General features: G+C 38.9%; 1 protein-coding gene across 2 annotated transcripts in view; it reads left to right on the forward strand.

Moving 5' to 3' along the window:
* poc1a (POC1 centriolar protein A) overlaps window positions 1-20,290 on the forward strand; it is a 76,390-nt gene extending 56,100 nt beyond the window's left edge. For both annotated transcript variants that reach the window (XM_042089007.1, XM_042089008.1), the window contains exons 10-11: window positions 3,301-3,528; window positions 19,471-20,290. In XM_042089007.1, coding sequence (XP_041944941.1) covers window positions 3,301-3,528; window positions 19,471-19,575 — 333 coding nt within the window. In that variant the 3' untranslated portion in view covers window positions 19,576-20,290. The remainder of the gene's footprint in view (window positions 1-3,300; window positions 3,529-19,470) is intronic.
* The last annotated feature ends 759 nt before the right edge of the window (window positions 20,291-21,049 follow it).

Consider the following 21,049-nt stretch of genomic DNA (forward strand, 5'->3'; position numbering starts at 1 on the left):
AAACCATGTATAATTCCCTTCCACTTTACAATTATGCGGCACTTTGTGTTGGTCTATCACATAAAATCCCAATAAAATACATTTACGTTTTTAGAAAATTGGTTTAGTCATAGTATGTATCTGGTTAATCAGCTCTTCATATCTAGCAGTGATTTAATGTCCTTTAAAGGTCCTCAGCAGGTTTACTTTTATCCCTATGGCCCTCTTTGTTATGGGGAGAAGGGATCAAACGTGCTATTGCACCAGCACTCACCCAGATTTTCATGTCCCTGCACTGATTCCGGGGCTGAATATGATCATTGTACAGTAGTTTTTTTCCTGGAATGCCTTTCTGATGTCAGTAATATTGAGATGTGATGTCTTCCCTTGATATTTTAAAAGGTCCCTAACACTAGTCAAATTTAAGAAGTAATTTTCCTTTCCTCTCAATAAATATCTTTCTTGTGAAGAAGATGGTTTCATCTGTTATGTAATAGTATTAAATTCGGTCTTTACACAATTTAGGACCACCAAAAAGAATATTAATAAACCTCTCCCTGTTCTACTCCTACGGTGCTGGAGTCCACAAGGAACATGCTGACAGCATACATACACACAGAAATTATCTGGTTGCCTCTGCGAGCAATTTAGGTTACTCTGGATATAACTTTCTGATATTGTGCAAATACCTTTGCAGTAGTATCTGAAACAAGTCAATGAGGAATGGCTCATGTGCAAAGCCTTCCGTGTTTTTCAGGTATCCCATTTGCCACTCTCTCTCCTTCATCCCCCATTCCCACCTCACCAATTTGCTCTGTGTGTGCCATCCCACTTCCTGTGGTGCCTCAGTGTGTTCAGCTCAGCTTGATGAATGGGTGTGTATGTAGGAAGGGGCTATTGATGTCTCTGTCAGGCCAATGCAATTCAGTGTTTCACTGGGGCCCCAGGAAATTTTCCACTGTTGGTTTTTCCAGTCCAGGTGATTCATCAGGAGGGTGTTAAAAGTGTGTGTGTGTTTGAGAGAGAGAGAGAGAGACTAGTGTGCTCCATGGTGTATATGGGTGAATGTTTGAGCAGCTGTTTTACTGCTGCGCTGCAAATAAGTTCTCCACTCAACAAGAGTTAATCCAGCCTTGTTGAAGCTTGTTGGCTCAGCACAAGCCTCTCCAGACTCGCACGTTTTTGTGTTCTATTTGAGTCTCTCTATCTCTTGCACTCGCATCGCCTCTGCTACCCATACCTAACTAAATCCAACAGCAGCACCAGATTGAGATGGCTATCCATTCTTATTTTCAATTTCAAATTAATATTACACACAGAATATATAATTTGGTTGGAGGATGTAGGTCAGATACTTAACACTGTATACCTTTTACATCTTACGTTGTTTATCTTTTAATCCCTCTCTTTTAAATTACAATCAGAAGGAATCTTAACTATATGCTGCTCAGGAACATTTTACAGGCTGCACTGCTTGGTTATAGGCCTAACTAGAGTGAGCTGTGTGGGCTGCTGGTGGTTTATATAAGGGTATACCTCACAGAAAGTAAATATTTGAACTGGCAAGGCTAAGCCATTTACCAGGCAGTGTAAAAATGCACTTTGTAGCACTCTCACCTCGCACCATTGGTATTGGACCAATAGACGCTCAATCCAGAGTTTATTCAGAACTGATAAACGTCACACCTTTTCGGTGGAAGTGAGGTGACTGTGAGGATGATCATAAATAAGGGAGCCTGCACTTTTTGAGTCAGGTCTTGGTATATGTCACTGTTAGTCATTACAGTTAAGTTAATTGTTAAATTGAAACGTTCCATGTTATTTCAAAAGCTTTCTTGGCCAGTCTTTTTTTTTTTTTTTTTCATATTTTGCTTTCAATCTGTGTTTAGTATATTTAGTATATCGATAGGACATGCCCAGAACTCTTGTTAAAGAATTACTTGGCTGATCTGTTTAACCCTCTAGACCCCAGTGGAATTCTACAACAATGCCCCAGATTTCTGGGAATTCTAATGAAAACTGTCAATTGTAAGTTTCTTAGAGTTTAAAGATGAGAAATGGCTCTATCAAATGATATATGATCCATTAAGAATTATATATTCATGTTTCCCATAGACAGCCATAGGCCTACTCACTTACAGTCTCAAAGTCTTTCACTAACAAAAAGTTATAGCTAAATATGGTTCACATGGGTCTGTATTAGAAGCTGGGAAACAAGATACTATATGAAGACTGATTTCATTGAAATAGACAGGCATATCTTGCACTTATTTGGTATTTAGCTAGACAGTTGGGCTATACAGCTAAAGAATGATGAGGATATGAACTAACTTAGGGCAGAAGCATAGCGCATGAAACCGTGACTCATTTGACTAAGTATGCCACCAAGAACAGGGACTGGTAAACCTGACATGGATTTACGTTTTGTTTTACATGCACATCATGTTATATAATTTATCTAAACTTGATCAGTTGATGATGTTGCACTCGTTTACTAACCTTCAACCTATCGTCGGCTAACATTACGAGTCTCAGACTAACGTTATCGGAACTTCCCCTATTACCGTCGGTCCCTTATTTCCGCCGTCTTGCGTGTATGTGTCACTTAATATCCATTTCTATACAAACCAAGACGGCGGACTCCTAAAGAAACGTAACCACCCACACCATAGGTGTATCTAAATTAGCTATGTACCAAAAATGAAATTTTACCATGACTCGAAGAGCTGTAAACAGTGTTGTAAGGCTGTGTGTACACAACCACTTGGAGCTCCAGTGGAATTTTAATTTCATGACGAGAATTCTCGGTCTTAACCATTCATGTGCCGTTGAAACGGTGTTAATAAGCGACCCATCAGGCCAGCACTATAACTCCGAGCGTGGTAAACAAAATCGGATATTTCAGGCAGTAAATGCTCCCTTTAAGAACCAAGCCAGATTTTTCTCAAATCTACACACCTATGGCTACTGAAAAATGTAAGGTTCATTTAGCAAATGTTATTTTGAAGTGTTAAAAAACATCGTTGTTTTAGAATTTCTGAACAAAAGTGGTGATAATTGGGGGTGTTACGCAGCCAGGCAGCTACAGCGCTACACTCTGTGGGCACGGACATGCCCCCAGAGTGTAGCAAAAATGAACTAATAGTGTCCAGGTCTGGTGTTAGACAGGCTATAAATTCTGACCACTAGACATGTATAGGAATTTATCCTAATGATGTGAGCTGTACCTGAAGCCCTCAGTCATGCTTCCCACTTGAGGCATTGTACTCGAGTATATTGTGATTGTACATAATCTGGAACATCTCTCATTCTATCTCTTAGTCACGTGAAGCCACTGAGCAGTCCAGTAGCAGGGGCTCTTCCTGTGAAAGGAGTCGAAAAAGAAGCCAGAGTGGACTTAGCAGAACCTCTAGAGATCCATGTACCCAGCCCCTGCCTATGGAACAGCAGCAAGAACAACATCCTTTAGCTGCACAGGAAAAAGGGATACCTGTTGCCCTTGCTAACACTCTGGAGCATATAGTGGCTCAACTGGATGTCCTTACACAGGTAAAAATCAATAACAATACAACAATATCTCTTAATCAGTGAAAATATAATCTAACCTGATCCCTTTCTAGTCAATGCCAATGTTGCTTTGTAAGTGTCTTGATGCAGAAAACAGACTTACACAGAAATTTCAGGACTTTCAATCGATCAAGATTCACCAACATATACCTTTGCACTGTTTTAGTCATGTACAAAAAATATATTTCCACCAACATGATTAAATGGTTTCCTCCTCAAAAACAGCACTTAACTTAGCCAGCAGGTAAGTTCCTAACAGGCACCAACCTGTTTTGGTTATATTTTTGAAGTAAATTAAGACCAAACACTGGGATTTTGTTTCTAATTAGTATTACACCTCACAGCACAACTATTTGCTATTACCATTACCATTGATGTATCTAAGCTAAGCTGCTACATAACTAGCTAATAACACTAGGTCATGCTACGAGCCTGTTCCCCATGGGATGATATGGTTTTACATAAAATTAAGAAATGTACTATTCAGGCAGATATGTGTGATATTTAATGAAATACATTTGGAATAGTAGGTATTAAGGTGATTCTGATATATTATTTAGCTAAAATAATCACAATCAGGGCTTTTGGGTGTTGAGTGTGTAGCCATACACACTTTCCCACTGCCCGCCATCTTCCTTTCTCTGCCTGTTAACAGCTCTTTGGCTTATTTCCCTCCTGTTTGTAATGGAATTCACAAATGAGAAATGACAGATGACAGACACTTAATCCTAAATGCAAACCTGAGAGAACTGCCTAAGAAGTGATCCTTTGGACTCCTTTTTTTGTCTCTAAGGCTAACACCCTCATTTTTCATTGTACTGGTGTCCTCTAAGTATAGGACTTGCCAGTCTGTTCGTCCTTTGGCCCTCCTGTCTGAAATGTCAGTCTATTTTTTCCCTGAGTGCAGGCTCATGTTCAGGAGGCTCCTGTGTCTGAGAGGAGGTAATGCTTTGAATCCTGCTGCAGAGGGCAATGCATCTCTGCATAGGTGCACTCTGAGTGGATATGGGCAGCTTCTGTTATACAACCCCGGGCAGGCCATTTTGGCACTTGGGCTCTTCTACTATGGAGCCATTCTATTGTAATATGTGCAAAATTCAGTTTGGCATTGTTTTCCTGAAATATTCAAGGCTTTCTCTGAAAAATACTGCCTGGATGGCAGCATATGCTGTGCAAAACATGTTTCAGCATTGACTGTGCTTTTCCAGATGTTAAAGCTGCCCATGCCATAGGCACTAATGCACCCCCATACCATCATAGATGTTGGCTTTTTAACTGTGTGCACTAATTACAGGTTGGATGGTCCCTCTCCTCTTTAGGATGATAATGATTTTCATTATAGCATTAGGTCTCATGCAGTGCCAAATGACACCCTGAAGATCACAGCCGTCCAATATTGTTTTTCAGCCCTGTCCCTTGAGATTTCTTTGAATTATCCGAATATTTATGATATTACCATAGATGATGAAATCCCCACTTTCTTTACAATTTTACATTTAGGGGCGTTATTCTTATATAGTTGCATTATTTTTCCACACCTTTTTTTCCAGAGTGATTAATACCTTCGCATCTTTATTTCTGAGAGACTTGGCCTCTCTGTTTTTATACCCAATCATGTTTCTTTTATGAAATCTTTTTACAGCTATGTATAAGTTTATGTGATTGGCTGTTTATCATATTGTGTTTTTATTTACACATTGTCCGTGACGGCACCTCAGTAGATGGCTAAAAGATAGATGTACGGCACCATCTTTGTAGTTCAATTTATTGTTGTGTTCTGGGTTTGGTAGTAATACAAACATGTCAGTGGTGTTGTCATCCCTGTGGTGGTGTCATTGTCATGATCACTAATTGAGATAGTTATTAAAGATGTGACAGATCAATGTTAAATAGGCTACAATAGATTGTTTAAAGGGGCCATATTATGCAAAACTCACTTTTTCTGTGCTTTTGTACTTCCATTTGGATCTTTGATGCTTCTACAAACACCCCAGGTGTGAAACAAAACAGTGTGTTGATTTTTTTGTGGGTTAGTTGAGAGGTTGATGTCAGAAACTATGAGACGTCACATAGCCATATAGGGCACTGACTACCCACCCCCATCTGGAATTTCCCACCTACTAAGTTAGGAACTTCCTGTCGAAGATCCTACATTTTGGTCGTAGCCTATCGTTTTCAACAGTTGGCTAGGCTACACACAAATATTCAAACGTCTTTTATGCACCTGATATCATCCATATTTTAAATATACAAACAGATACTCTCCAGGACACGTCTCGTTGTCGCTGGCATATTTAAACAGTTTGACACGAGTGGGAGTGGGGTTGGTAAACTATATCTCCGCGGCTGTAGTTCGACCGTAGGTACAAGGCCATATAGCATAGCCTAGCCTATGCTGGAAGCGACCCAGGCCATCCGGTTATAGGCAGCCAATTTCACAAATGCTTTTAAACTTTTGAATACTACTGTGCTTATATACCGACCCAAATAAAGTTTTACCCATTGTCATTTAACATTGTTAGGCCATGTTCCATCATACATGCAGGTTTCTGAATTGATTCTGCTATGGTTATTGTATTTAGCAGACGTTTCGGCTAAACTCCAATAACTTTACTATTAGACTACTTAACCACGAAAATTGAAAACAGAACAGTCATTGACGTTTGTCACACATTTTTTATTATTCCTGCATAACTAATTGAATTTTATCACTGGCAGTTGGAGGCTTTCTGGTGGAGAATCCTCCATCACCGTGTCACCGACACCGACTCTATTCCCCATAGACCGTAATGTTACAACCATGCTGCCCGTTGACGTGAACATGGATCAGTTCTGGAGTGGGGCGTGGCCAACAACAGCTAAAGCGGCCTGCAGGCCAATTTTCAAAACCCAATGTGGCCCTTAGGTGTTATATTGCAATCAACCTCTCAAGCGCTGCCTCGTTTAAAGTATGTATTAGAACTACGGTAGCCATCACACATCAAAATTCCTGGCACTTGTTCCGGACTTAATACATAAACTTTTCTCTGAATAAGCAATAACACAATATTAATATAATTCTGTGTATTATTTTATTGTCATTGCTTGTGTGTGATGCCAATGAAACACTCTTTCGGATACAAATTAAATTATTTCATTTTGCCTGATAACTGAGCTAGCTAGCTAGTTAACGTTAGCACATTAAATGGAAAGTAAATGGGAACGCCTAGTGATGTTCGCTAGCTAGGTAGCAGCTAAAGACTTTGGCTAAACTTGTATATTGTTGCAAACTAACCTGAAATAACACACATTCAGCAACTTTACTAGTACTACTAATTCTAGGAAAACTATCGTAGGTTAGTTTATCAACTGTCTCTGGGTCACAAACAAAGTTATTTTTCTCTATTTATTTCTTTGGAAAATACAATTTCAATGACAACATGTGGCTTGTAGAAAATGTGTTCATAAGTTACATTGCTGAATGTAGGGAAATTCTGCAGATGAACCCAAGCTAATGTTACCAAAGTGCTAATGTTTTCCTTTGCATTCAGACGCCAAAGACTGAGCTGCATTTCGCTGTATGTCCGTGGAGAGTCAACCCAGGCAATGTATATGTAAATGAGGATTTCTAAGCCAATAGTATGCTTCAAATTGGTGGTGGTGGTAATTAAACATGAATGGGGCCAGATTTATGAATTGGATTCATAAATAAATATTGTTACTGTTAACATTCTGTAAATGAATATCCATACAATATCCAAGTGTTTCTGGGCTAAAATATTGCAAACTCGTATCATGCTCATGCTCGTATCAGTAAACCTCTGATTACCATTGTCTATGAGCACAGTTTGATCAATTCACAAATGCTAACTTTACCATGCAAAAGAAGAAATTTTATTTAGACATTATACAGAAATACCATTGTCGTATCCTGAGCTTCGGGCCTAAGCTTGTTTAAAATGGACTGATGTTAAGTGGGAAAAGGTCCTGTGGTGAACTCAATCAACATTTGCCATTCTTTTTGGAAATCATGGACTCCTCTGGGCTAAAGAGGGGAGGCCTATCCAACTATTCAATTTATGCAACTTGTTATAGTGCTCAGTTCAAAACCCAGCATCTATGACGGCGTGTACGTGCATTAGTGCCTACAGCATGGGCATCTTGCACATCTGGCAAGTCACAATCAATTCTGAATGATGTACACAGATTGTGAGCAACATACAGTATACTGCCATCCAGACAATGTCTTTTTCGGGGAAGACCTTGAAAAACAATGCCAAAATGAATTCTGCACATATTTATCCATAGATGAGTCCAGGTGCTAAAATGGCCTGTCTGCAGTCCAGACCTTTCAAATTAGGTGCATCATGGAATGAAAAACATGATTAAGGGGCCATTTATACGAGAACGATTGCGCAGGAAGATGACAAAATATTTTATAAGACGACAAAATATTTTATCATAAGTGCCTTTCGTTTACACGGCGACCCCGCCATCAGGGCTTGAAGAAGCAAAAATCTGATGACTCCTTCCAGAGTGTAGAGTTTTGAAGACGACCCGGGTTGCGTCTCCGTCTAAACGGCTAAACCAAAGATCCTTGATGGCTAAACTGTCAAATTAGAATGTCTGCGCGTGACGTACCGGGGTTCTATCACACCACCACCCAGCGGTCTGGAATGCATATCCAATCGAATATCACATACTCTTGCGTCTTCAAATAAACAAAGATTTCCCCCTGAGAATGCTCGTCTAAACGCGAATACAAAAATGAAGACGAGACGCCACTTCTGCGTCTTCTCTTTTCATCGTCACCGTCTAAACGTAGCCAAAGAATATCTCATACTGTTGAGAAACTGAAATCCTATATCAGGCAGGAATGGGACAACATTTTATCCCCAAAACTCTAGCAACTGGTCTCCTCAGTTCCTAAACATTTACAGAATGTTGTTAAATGAAGAAGTGAAGCAGCACAGTGGTAAACATGCCCCCGTGCCCACTTTTTTTGAAACATGTTGCTGGCCCTATTACATTATATCGCATCTAGTGCTGCCGCGATTAGTCTACTTAATCGACGGCAATTTTTTTAGTCGAAGAGTCGTTTTACTATTGACCACCTATTTATTTTTGGTCATCCGTCTCAAATGGCTCACTGTAATGTTATTAACTCTTGAAAAGGACGACTGTCTTTGGATGTTAAACAGGCTACTTAGACTTTGGCAGTCATGTTTTAAACCCTGCTAAGGTCGCAAGTGGAAACGCATGTAGCAAAGCTGCGTGCCTGCCTGCTTTCAGCGCGATTCATAGGCAGTTAAGCGGGGGAGCTAAGCTAGTACGCTAGTCCAGACTTTGACTAATATAGTATTGTGGAAATTGCAATAAATGAAGTGGAGAAAGTGGCTCATGTTGACAACGCAACGGCGTGTCATTTATTCATTCATACAAAAAAAAACGTTAAAATGAATATGCTGCTGCCCGTGATATCAACAATCAAGGTGCGCATTATTTCCCATGTTCAATAAGTCACGACGCATATTTTTTTTAGCGTTCAAGCCAACTGATAAAGTGAGGTAGCCTAACCTATGTTTTAAGACGCACAAAGTGCCTGTAGCCTACTTGTTTTGAACATGCTGTCATGTCCTCAACTCCTGTCGCCTTTCAAAGTTGGCTAGACCATCGTTTCTCAAACTTTGGGCCGCGGACGAGCACCGGCCGCAACGTGGACACTGCTGGTGGAGTGAAATTTTTCCCGGGGCTTCGTCTGATAATTTGCTGCGCAATTGATCAAGGAACCGCGGACCGACAGAAAAAGAAAACAAGCAATCAGTGTCATCAAACATAGATGCATACAATTAAATGGTGTTATGAGCGTTCATTCAATGCATGCGTGTGCGCGAGCGAAACTGAAACCACTCGATAACGTTGGTAGCAAAGCTCCGATTCACCTATTGGAAGGTTATTAAATTACATTTAATAGAACGATGTGGATTTATACAACTTCCATAAAAAGAGAGCACAGACTAATACACTATCACTACACTAGCATTGTATTGTATAGTCAAATTTGCATAACATGGCCAAAAGCTATTGTGGCATAATTAAATATCATGTCAATATTCTTTCCATTTGCCTACCAGTGTATGATGCTTGCATGAGGGAAACATCCCAAAACAATGGCACCCATATAATTGCTGTTGTTTTGAGAAGTATTTATCATGCAACCATGCAAAAGCAATGAAACTATTGTATTATATTTTACATTGGTAAAGCAGTCCTCTGTTTTCACAAACTTTTTGCACTTTAAACATTGGCTGCTTTGAGTGCATTTATAACAATATAGCATAACAATTATAATTGTGATGTGATATAATGATAATTTGAAGGGGGGTGGGTTCATGTAGGTGCCATGATCGGCCCTCAGGTCAAAGAAGTTTGACAAACATTGAACATTGTCTATGTCCATGGCAACACTGGCATACAAATAAAGTATATCAAAGGTCTGACATTAGATCTGATGGTATCATTTTAAATGGGTGAATTTTTTTTTCTTCACATTTTTGAACAGTTCACTTAATACGCTTCTAACAAAAGTAGGGTGATCTATATTTTATGTTTTCCCTTCAGTTGAGTTCAAAATAAAACGGGCACAAGGAAATAACAAACACTTGATTTTTAAAAAAAAAACATTAGTAGTTTAGATTAGTCGACTAATCGAAAGATTAGTCATTAGAAAATTAGTCGTTAGTGGCAGCACTAATCGCATTGTATTGCACCAAATCGTTCTGTATTAAAACGTATCTTTTCTGAATCGTATCATAGCTTATGCATCTAGATACAAATTGAATCGTCTTATAAGGGAGAGATACACACCCCTAGTAAACGGTAGTAGCAATGCCTGCAAACATCAAAAATTGCAGTAGGAAGAATGTGCAAATTTATTTACAGCAAAGGTGTAGGCCTACATACATTGTTTCCTAAATGCCAATGCTGTTTGTTATCAGTTTGTAAAGTTCAGGCGAAGTAGATGTAGTAACGTTATGAATCCCTGCTCAATGTAATTGGTTAGGCTGGTCCAATGATTTAGAATCATGATGCGAATGTTGGAAAGGTTTCCCAATCGTGAATGACCAGACTCTATTCACTTCAGTTTTGCACCAAATATCTCGTCACGTGTGGTGCAAAAGTGAGAGCCACATAGTTTGAGACTCCTAGAAGCAGATTCAAGCAGTTGTAGAACTTTATTGACTTGTGCTCATGCGAGAAAATGTTCAAAGACCCTAGATAATTAAATAAATGTATTTGGAAGAAAATATTAGTGCTGTCACTAACAACTATTTTTCTAACGATTAATCTAAACGACTAATTAAAAAAAAAAAATCAAGTGTTTGTTATTTCGTTGTGTCCGTTTTATTTTGAACTCAACTGAAGGGCCAGAACATAAAACATATATCAGCCTATTTTTGTTAGAAGCTCATTAAGTAGGCCTAAACTGTTCAAAAACATTATGTATTAACAATCTAAGCATAAGTATCTGCATTTACATTAGGCTATAGTATACTGTAGTTGACACTATGGACATAATTCACCATACTGTGTTATTGACATGTACTGTATCCCCTTACTTAACTACATATGCTTGTGGTAAGTGTGTTCTGTGTTGTGAGCAGTGTTGTATAAAGTACTAGAAAGCAATACTTGAGTAAAAGTACAAGTATCGCAGTAGAAGTGAAAGTTACCTTTTAGAAAGTTACCTTTTACCTTTTAGTTACCTTTGGTAGAAGTGAAAGTTACCTTTTAGAATATTACTTAAGTAAAAGTCTTAAAGTATCTATATATATATACTGTACTTAAGTATCAAAAGTAATTTTCTGATATTTAATGTGCTTAAGTATTTGAAGTAAAAGTAAAAAGCACACGGTTTTATTTTGAACTTTTATTGTGAACTTTATTTTGGCTTTCTTATAGTAAAGCATAAAGCATACTGTATTCAGGATTCCCATATCTTCTTAATCTCACTCATCAAATCAAAATCACATTCTTTTCTAGGACTTTTCAGGCACAATTCTCTTAAGTTCAAAGAACAAACAGCATATTTTTAGAGCTGACATCAAAGAAAAAAACAGAAATGTCACTTATATGAACTTCAGGTAAAAATGAAAAATAAATAACTTATTCTTTAAAAAAAAATAACCTGCTTGTACACACACACACACACACAGGCCACCTATGTCCAGCTACTAATATTCCAGTCATTAGTTGAAACTGAAAAGGTGTCTGTTCATCTTCAAAAGAAGCTGGTTTTCAAAGTTGCCAGAATTCAGTGCCTGGGCGTTTCAGGCCCAAGACCGGCCCACGTTTTCCATAGTGGTGGAAATTGGATAAATGAACATTTCATTTCAGCTCTTACTATTCTGTAGTTTGTATTAGTACCATGGTTCAACAAATGTGTAAAGGTTATATAATAATTCACTTCAACTGAGAAGTTAACAAAAAATATTCCACTATTCCACAAATTAACAAAAACAGAAAGAAAGAAAGCCTTTGAAATGTGCATATCCCACACTTCCACAAAGAGGCATATTGAACTAATGTTTAGGCTACATGTTTTTTGCATGGGTAGGCTATATTGTTGTTTGGTGATTTAGCCTACTCCTTTACTACACCCTCTGTGTAGGCAAACAAGGCATATAGGTTTATCATGTAGGGTAATTGCTCTTTTTTACATTAAATAACTTTAATTTATCCTCTCTTCTTGTCCCTGTAGTCATGGCCTCCTCATCACTAATTTCGGGCCCATCATTTTCAGTGGTCGACTGGTTGATCTGCTGCTCAGTCTCTCCTGGCCTCTTTCTACCATACATCCTTCCTGGCGCTTGTGTCTACTGTAGGGCCGGCTTGGCTATCCGTATCTGAGAAAACTTTTTGGAAAAGAAGGGCTATATGGACCCAACCAATTCTTTTTGGGAGGGGAGAACTCCCTCACGTAGGCTACAACCCATGCAGAGGCATTGCACTGGTGTCATACACAGAATGCGGAACGTGTCCTACTTTAAGAAAAGATAGACTAACGTGACAAATGCAATGCTAAATAGCCTTTCACAGGCCGCTGAGGCAGGTAGCGGAGTGTTCAGCTTCACAGAAAGCTGCCAATGTACAGAAACATTCCTTGCAAATACGGCCACGGGTGTATGACGTTATCTTCACCACTACCCTGTTCACCGAGTTCACCACTATCGTCGGGGTGGTCGTCTATGATAACGGGAGGTCCTCCAGTAGGTGCTCGTGCTTCCATGGCGGTTTCAGTTGTGCGTCCTCCTCCTTTAGCAACACACAAGCGCTTAAATAGAGTGCGCAGTGTGCGTAATGCAATCTAGGAGCAGTGATTCGCCAAACCTCCCTTATTGCAGTCGCACACATTTCTTCTAATTTTATGTTTTAGTAACAAGTAACGAAGATGCTTAGTGGAAATATAACGGAGTAAAAGTATAAATTTTATCTAGGAAATGTAGTGGAGTAAAAGTGAAAGTTGACATAAATTTAAATAGCAAAGTAAAGTACAGATACGTGAAATTTCTACTTAAGTACAGTAACAAAGTATTTGTACTCCGTTATATTACAACACTGGTTGTGATTCTCTCTCTTCACTCTCTTCACTTAATTTATCTCTCTTCACTTAATTTATTGCAATTTCCACAATACAATATTAGAGCTATCTTCAGCTTGCGTTTACACTTGCGTGTATGGCGGGATTTAAAACATTAGCCTACTGTCAAAGTCTAAGTAGTGTGTTTAACATCCAAAGACAGTCATTGTACTTCTCAAGAGTTAATAACATTACAGTGAGCCGTTTGAGATGGGAAACCAAAAATAAATAGGTGGTCAATAGTAAAACGACTCGTCGACTAAAAAAAATTGCCGTTGACTTATTTTCATGGTCGATTACGTCGACTAATTGCGGCAGCACTTCAAAATATTCTACAGATGTGCAACTGTTGTTGCATTAATTCACATAAAAGTTTACGAATGTACAAATGTTGTTCATGTTCTCACATTCTTAAATACTAGTCTTCAAATGTGTTTTTCACCAAATATACTGCATTGATACTAGCAAAACTGTAAGTGTACATGTATGACTCTTTTGACTTGTGATGCGCAGAAAAGGACTTGTGTACCAGTAATGCCAAATTTGTGATGGTTAAACTCAATATATTGTTGTGATTGCAGCAAAAGTATGTGCAGTTGTGAACATTTGGTGGTAAACAGCAATGGTTTGGAGGTGGTAACCACGATTATGACAAGATGCCGAACATATCTATAAGTTTAATGAAATTCTGGCCATAGGGGGCACCACAACTTAAGCATTTCTTTATCTGAAGAACACTGGGCCACATGTGATCATCTCCTAAAGTTTCATTTGGCTCACTCAATCAAGTGATCAAGAGTCAAAGTTCAGTCGGCAAAACAATTCTGTGTGTATATGTTATGATGTGAGGGTTCAAAGTTGACATTCTGCATTTCTTTAGGTGAATTTTATGACATTTCATCCATAGGAGGCACTGTAACTGGCATATTGCATTATCTGAAGACATACTTGTGCCAATACCTTGTGATGTAAAGGATCAGAGTTTAATATAATTTGATGTGATGTATTACTGCACCAGTCCTGGGATACCCACACATTTTTTGTGAAATTCTGTCTATAGGAGGCACTAAAATTGACACATTTCTAGTTCCTCTCAACTGTGTTTTTATATGAGTTTAAAGTGGCATTGTTACAGGATAAAACATACTTCTTGAAGCTTTCTTTACTGTGGTGACACTCTTACTTTTCCTCCTATACAGAAGCACATTTTAAACCTACAGCAATAGGTCTGATTTAATGAATATTCCAAATCCCCAGAAATCCCCAGTTCTCCCTTCCTCCCCTTCCTTTTGGGTTAAGGATGGTACGAAGTTGCTTGAAGGCAGAGATGAATAATTTGAACCTAAAACACAGGATTCTGCTGTGTTAGCTAGTCTTCACTTCTTTGCTCTTCTCCACGAGAGGCCCTCTCTTCCCACTCCTTGCATTGATAATCACCCATTGAAGTAAGGCTCCCCTGTGGACATGCCACAAGTAGTGGAAGTTAAAAAAAAATGATGTATGAAAACAAGATCAGATATTGTACCTAGTGCTGAATGCACATGAAGTTGACTAAGCAGCCATCACAGTCTGGCAACTAGAAACTCTTAAAGTGCACTACTCTAAAGAGCATGTGAGGCCAATACAACAAAAATTAACCTACTGAGAGGTTGTGGTCCCTGTGATTTAAAAGCAATAGAACTGCAGGACAACATACTGTAAACAACACTATCATAGTTGATTCCTTCATCCAGCATTTTTTATCATGAGTCTTTAGAATATAACATTTCTCATTTACACCGTAACTGATATACTGCACCACATGCCTTGATTTAAAAAAAAGAATGATTGTATAAATCAAACTATAACTGGAAAGGGTTGCTAAGGAACCCAAAACTACATGGGCATGTATAGACATTTTGATGCATTACAGAGGTGTTGCTACCTATTCAATCCAGAATCCTGAGGGTTGACCCATTTTTGGTCAATCAAACTAAAAATTGCATTGATTGTTTTTTATATATTTCTTTATGTTAAGTATTGATACTTATACCTTCTTTAAATTCCTTTATATTTCCTTTATATTTAAATTTGAACTCCATACAAACGGTGTTAACAGTGTTGTAGTTTAGTAAGTTAATCAAGAGTGGGGCTGTTTTCAGCTTTCAGAGATGAGCGTGACCGGCACAGCATATTGATTGGAAAAGCACACTCACAGAGGAAGGAAATGTAAAACCCTTTTCCCTGCAGCGTGAAATACCAGCAGATGTTATCGAGTCCAGGCCTGGGCCCCTGTTGTGGAGGGGGAGGGGAGACTCTCCGGAAGCCTGTTTACTGCGTGCTGGCCTTGCCATGTCTCCGTCTCGCCTACACATTGGATCCACGTGTCCACGTATGTGCAAGGGTCAGCTCAGGGTCAAAGTAACCCAGAGCCTCAGAGTGGGGATCATCCAGTTGTTTCTTTTCCTCCCTCCCCCTCAACTTTGATTTCCCTATTTCCCTCCTTCTATTTCTGCTTTCCTCTTTTTTGCTCTCCATTTCCCTCTTGCCTTGAATCTTTCACTCCCTCTCTCTCAACTCAAGTAAGATGAGTAGGAATGGGTCGGGTTTGGAAGAACACTGGTCTTGTGCAGCAAGGTCAGACAGCATTTCGCCATAAATAGAATTCAAATTATTTCTTGTTGTGTAAACTGATTTTGTGCTGCTCTTCCTAAACGTGGTTGTTGTAGGGGCTCAGTAAATTTGCTGTGGTATTTCTGTATCAACAAGACCAGCATGGAATCAGTTTTTGATCCACTGGAATTTGAACATATTCTGTTAAAACATGTTAAACATATTCATGCAAGAAATAGGCCTACAAGAAATACAAACAAATGTTCTCTTATGTTTTGTTCAAGTCTCTAATTTGTTAGTGCCTATTGCTGGTATAACAGCTGCCATTTTGCCATTTTCCATTGTGACATGATCAATGTGACATTCATTATCACAAAGATAAAACTAGAGACATGGTGTTTGACTGAAGACAACAAATAAATAACTAGAAATGCAGTTCCAAGGAATTACCAGTGCATGAAAATGCAAAAGTACATATGGTATGTAAAATATCATATATAGTTGACATGCAGCGCATAGATTTGAGTTGAGCTGAGCAGAGCACAGTAGCCTACAGCTTCATCTCGTCAATATCAAGAGAAGATAAACTTAATTGTTGTGGACCCATATCTAATAGACTTAATAGCAGTAAGTAAAGATCTGTCATTATTGTCAGCTGTACCTTACCCCGATATTTATAGTCTAACTGTCTTGTTCATACATCGGCACATGTCGCAGGAACTGAAGGCGTTCAAGTCCCTTGAGTCAAGGTCGGCGAACTTCTTACATTTGTTCCACCAACGACATCGTCTAACATTGACATGATCGCAAAGGTATTAATTGAATATTGCTGCATCTCATTGGACTGCAATTGTATCTTGCATTTGCCTGTTGCTCACAACTTCTACAGGAGGATCAATGATGTATATATGTCTGGATCTGAGGCAGAAAAGTTTAACATGTTTCTCCGTAACGTTTCCAAAATCCAAGCGAACAAAACACTATACAAATCAAAATGATCTACTGATATCTTTCTCCACTGAGTTTGGTCCTACTATTTGCCACTTGCCATGCATAGCCTAAGATTAAGCAGAGCTGAGAAGGATACTTGGCTGAGAAGGACACACCACCACCGATAAATATATTAGCCTGGGCTAGCCTACTGTGAAACGTTGGCTAACGTTGCCTACAATACTTATTTATGCAAATGCAAAATGTTCAAAGGTAATCTACGGTAGGCGACTACATCAGGCTACTGCTGATGTCTCCGTCATTGCATAGGGCAGCTTTCTGCAGTCTGTACTGTGAAAACTTTGTGTAGGTCAACTGTTTTGGGGGATTTGGGTAACTTAAGCCCACACAGGACAATGTAGTATTAATTATACAAATATAATAATGGCGAGGATAAACTTGGCTGTGAGGAGTTGGCTGGAGGTTTAGCCTATCTATCCACAAATCTCTCCTGTGCTGGCTCAACTCCTCTATCAGTCTCCTTCCCTTTCCGTTTTCTGACCATAGATGTCAACATTGAGCATTGAAAATAAGCGAGATTTCCTGGGTTACTCACCCAAAATACGAGAACATTTCAACATTCGTCTTTCTGTTGCTATCCCTCTGCTGAGAGCAAGAATTCGCACTACAAAACGCTGCACTAACTAAACGAGGTGTGAAGCTAGGTCTAACGTGACTTTGCTTACAGATTGGCCTCAATTTGTGCTCTCACAACAACCACGCCGTTATCTTAAATAGGCTATCAGTCTAAGGTTGCCTTCAAGCAAGCAAAACAATGCTTTAAAAACATCGATTTTGCTGGAAGGGCAAGGGGACAGGACAACAGCACAGAGACAGACAGGTCCAATGGTAGGGCTAATGTTATGAAATTATTAAAATACAGGTTATTTTACAGGAAAATATTATAACAGGAAGACAGCGGGGGAAAAGTTGACAGGTATGTTTCTGACAGTGGGTGACTGGGCTCTTTGCTGTTAGAACAGCCGTGTATTACACGTCATAGGCTTACAAATAAATATATTGCCTACAGCGATAATACCGTCGCTGATGCGCTTGTGAATTGACAGCTGCATTAAATAGACCTACCTTTGCATTTTCTATGTCAACAATATGGCCGCTGGGAACATTATTACTGATTATTACGTAGATTGAATAAACCCAATAGTTAAAATAGGTTGTTGCTTGGGTACATATGGTGGTTACTATAAAAATTAAAGCGGTTGCTATGCTGGTTGCTAGGATAATCATGGTGGTTGCTATTTTGTTGCTAGGGTAATTGAGACTGTTGCAAGGGTAGATATGGTGGTTGCTATGCTAAATAAGTAGTTGCTATGCTGGTTGCTGGGGTCATCATTTTGGTTGACGATATTTTAGTAGTTGCTAGGTTGTTGCTAGGGTAATTGAGATGGTTGCTAGGTTATATATGGTGGTTGCTATGTTTAATTTAAGTGGTTGCTATGCTGGTTGCTAGGGTAATCATCAGAGATGCACCGATTGATCAACTGGTGACTGGAATTGGCCAACATGCACTTTGTTTATTAAGCGTTTCTTATGCGCTATAGTTTTTATAGTATAGTATATTTTAGTATATTAAAGTATTTATTTATTTTCATTAGGCTATTGATTGAATTGACATTGTTGTTTATTATTGCTGTTCCTCTTGGTGTAATCTAACCAACGTTATAATTTGTTTACTGTTAAATTTAACTATTGTATTGTTGTTATTTGTATGTCGCTTTGGACAAAAGCGTCTGCTAAATACCATAACCATAACCTATTCTCAACTCAATGTTTCCAGTGTCAGTTTGGCTACTGAAAATGTTAGTGAGAAGCACATAACGTAACATTAGGTAGTTTCATGCACATAGGTGTTCTACAGTCTCAAAATCTGGAGCAAGTTCACTTTTGTCAGATTAAACTATGATGGTAGTGTGTTTAAGAGTCATAAACGTAAAATAGGCAGATGTATGATGTATTTCAAAAGGCAACCGATCTGATCTTTAAAGTCACCATGGAGGTTTTGCAGCTGCTTTAAGGCTGCGGCATAAAGCTCACTTAATTATTAACGTGGGTGCCAGATCAGCATGCAGGGCCTCTAGATTACCTCTAAAATGTGCCTTTTTATTCCCCAGCCTAATTATATGGTTGTAAATTGGCTTGCAAAATAGCATCTAAGCAAGTTGACAACCAAAGTTGCTTACCTTCTATATTTACATCAGAACATCAGAATACAAGATAACATACTATGTTCATCCATTCAATGTCATTTTTAACAAATTGAAAGCTTCAACACCAAGGGTCTCCAAACCTATTGGTTGGATGGATTGATATGGATTATTGATGGCTGATATAGATTATCAAATCTAAGCATGAATTCAAGCACAAAATGTTGTTTCAAGAATTACAATATTTTCTGTAAAATTGTAGTGTATGTTACCGATGTCCATCCTCACAACAAGACTACAAGAAATTAGTGACTTTAACAAGTCTTCTCCATGGCAGAGAGAGGACGCTGTATTCGCTGACTTTGTCCTGACAAGCGAGTGTGAGCAAAGTGCATTCCGCCCTTCATAATCGGTGGGATTGTCCCGGGTCTGGAATAACGGCACGTCTGTTGGCGAGCTGAAATGGGTGCATTCATGCGTTTTTGTGACGCTGTATTATTACCCTCCCCTTCTCCTCTCCTCTCTCCCCTCCTCTTGTCCTACCCCCTTCTCTCACAGACGGTGGCAATCCTCGAACAGAGGCTCACTCTGACCGAGGACAAGCTGAAGGAGTGTATTGACAACCAGCAGAAGATCGTACTGCAACAACAGCCTGGGGAGTGAACGCTTTATACTTCCATAAAGGAAGAGAGGGCTCCTGGTCTACTTGCTCCCTCTTTTTTCCCAGTTTTGCTCGGGTCCACCCCCACCTCTGACCCCATCCTGAGAAACTTTCAACTCAGTCAACAGCACAAAAGTGTGCCGTTCAAAGCTGGCCCACACCCTGTGGACATGTATTTGGAAAGCCACTCCAGAGAAGACAGCTATTACTGGGTTGTAGGTGTGGTGTTGTCTTTGGGTAGGATCAGGTGTATTTGTTTTTCTCCTGATTAAAAGTCCGAATTTTAGCATTAGTGCCCTTGAGGACATAGCTTTCAGTGTTGTCAGGTAAGGTAAGGTACATTTGCCAAAAGTGAACAGTGTCTACACCCTTGCAATGCAATATCATACAAAATTTAACAAAACACACATTTCAAGCAATTGAATAAAAGTGAATATCACGATGAAGGAAGTAGACTCTTTGGGTGCCTTAGTATTGATATTGATAATATTGACACAAAATGTAAGCCTCCTCTTTGAAGCTTTTCACAACTGTCAACTATAGTGTGCTATTTTTTGTGTTTGGACCAAGTTACTCTCTGAACTTAACTGATATTATTTAAGGCTTTAAATGTGGACATACTTTATGTTTCAAAGTTAGATGTGTTCTGCTGTTAAAAGTGGTTAGACGAGATATTTTAATATGTTTAATGTTTAATTAAAAAGAAAATCCATTCCATTTTGTGCCCTTTAGCCTGTGTGTTATTTCCTTAATGAAAAACTGGACAGACTTTAGATATCCACATGGTCAAGTTATTGATGTAACATACATGCCTTCAATTAGAAATGCCATTTGCTTATCAATGATAGTTAGGCACGACGCACTAGCAAAGTGCCTAAAACCCCCTTAGCTGTTCTAAAATCAGTGTAATCTACGGACTTGAGTGTCTTTTACTGCTTTTATAAATTAATTTTTGATCAATTTAATTTTTTTACAATAATTTACAAACATCCCCTCTTTAATGTCAAAGTGAAAACAGATTTCTACAAAGTAATGTTAATTAATTAGAAATCAATTATGGAAAATAAGCGATTGCATAAATATTCACCCCCTTCAAGTCAGCATTTAGTAGATGCACCTTTGGCCGCAATTAAAGCATGGAGCCTGCGTGGATAGGTGTCAGTTAGGCGTGCAAACTTTAGTTGAGATTTAATAAGAGGTTTGCCACTCACCCATAGAGCTTTGACTGGTGAAGAACGTTGTTGTATGCATAGAACTCCAGGGGATGTTCAGTGACGTGAACATTTTTTTGCATACATCCTGTCACTTATGCTTTACAATAACCTTTTCTTTGAGTTGTTTGGAGTGTTCTTTTGTCTTCATGGTGGAATTATAGCCAGAAATACTGATTGACCAGTGACTGGACCTTCCAGAAACAGGTGTCTATATTACTATACTATACACATTCACTGCACTCCATTTCACTAATTGTGAGAC

This window comes from Alosa sapidissima, chromosome 4 (genome assembly GCF_018492685.1).
Source record: "Alosa sapidissima isolate fAloSap1 chromosome 4, fAloSap1.pri, whole genome shotgun sequence".
Lineage (NCBI taxonomy): Eukaryota > Metazoa > Chordata > Actinopteri > Clupeiformes > Clupeidae > Alosa > Alosa sapidissima.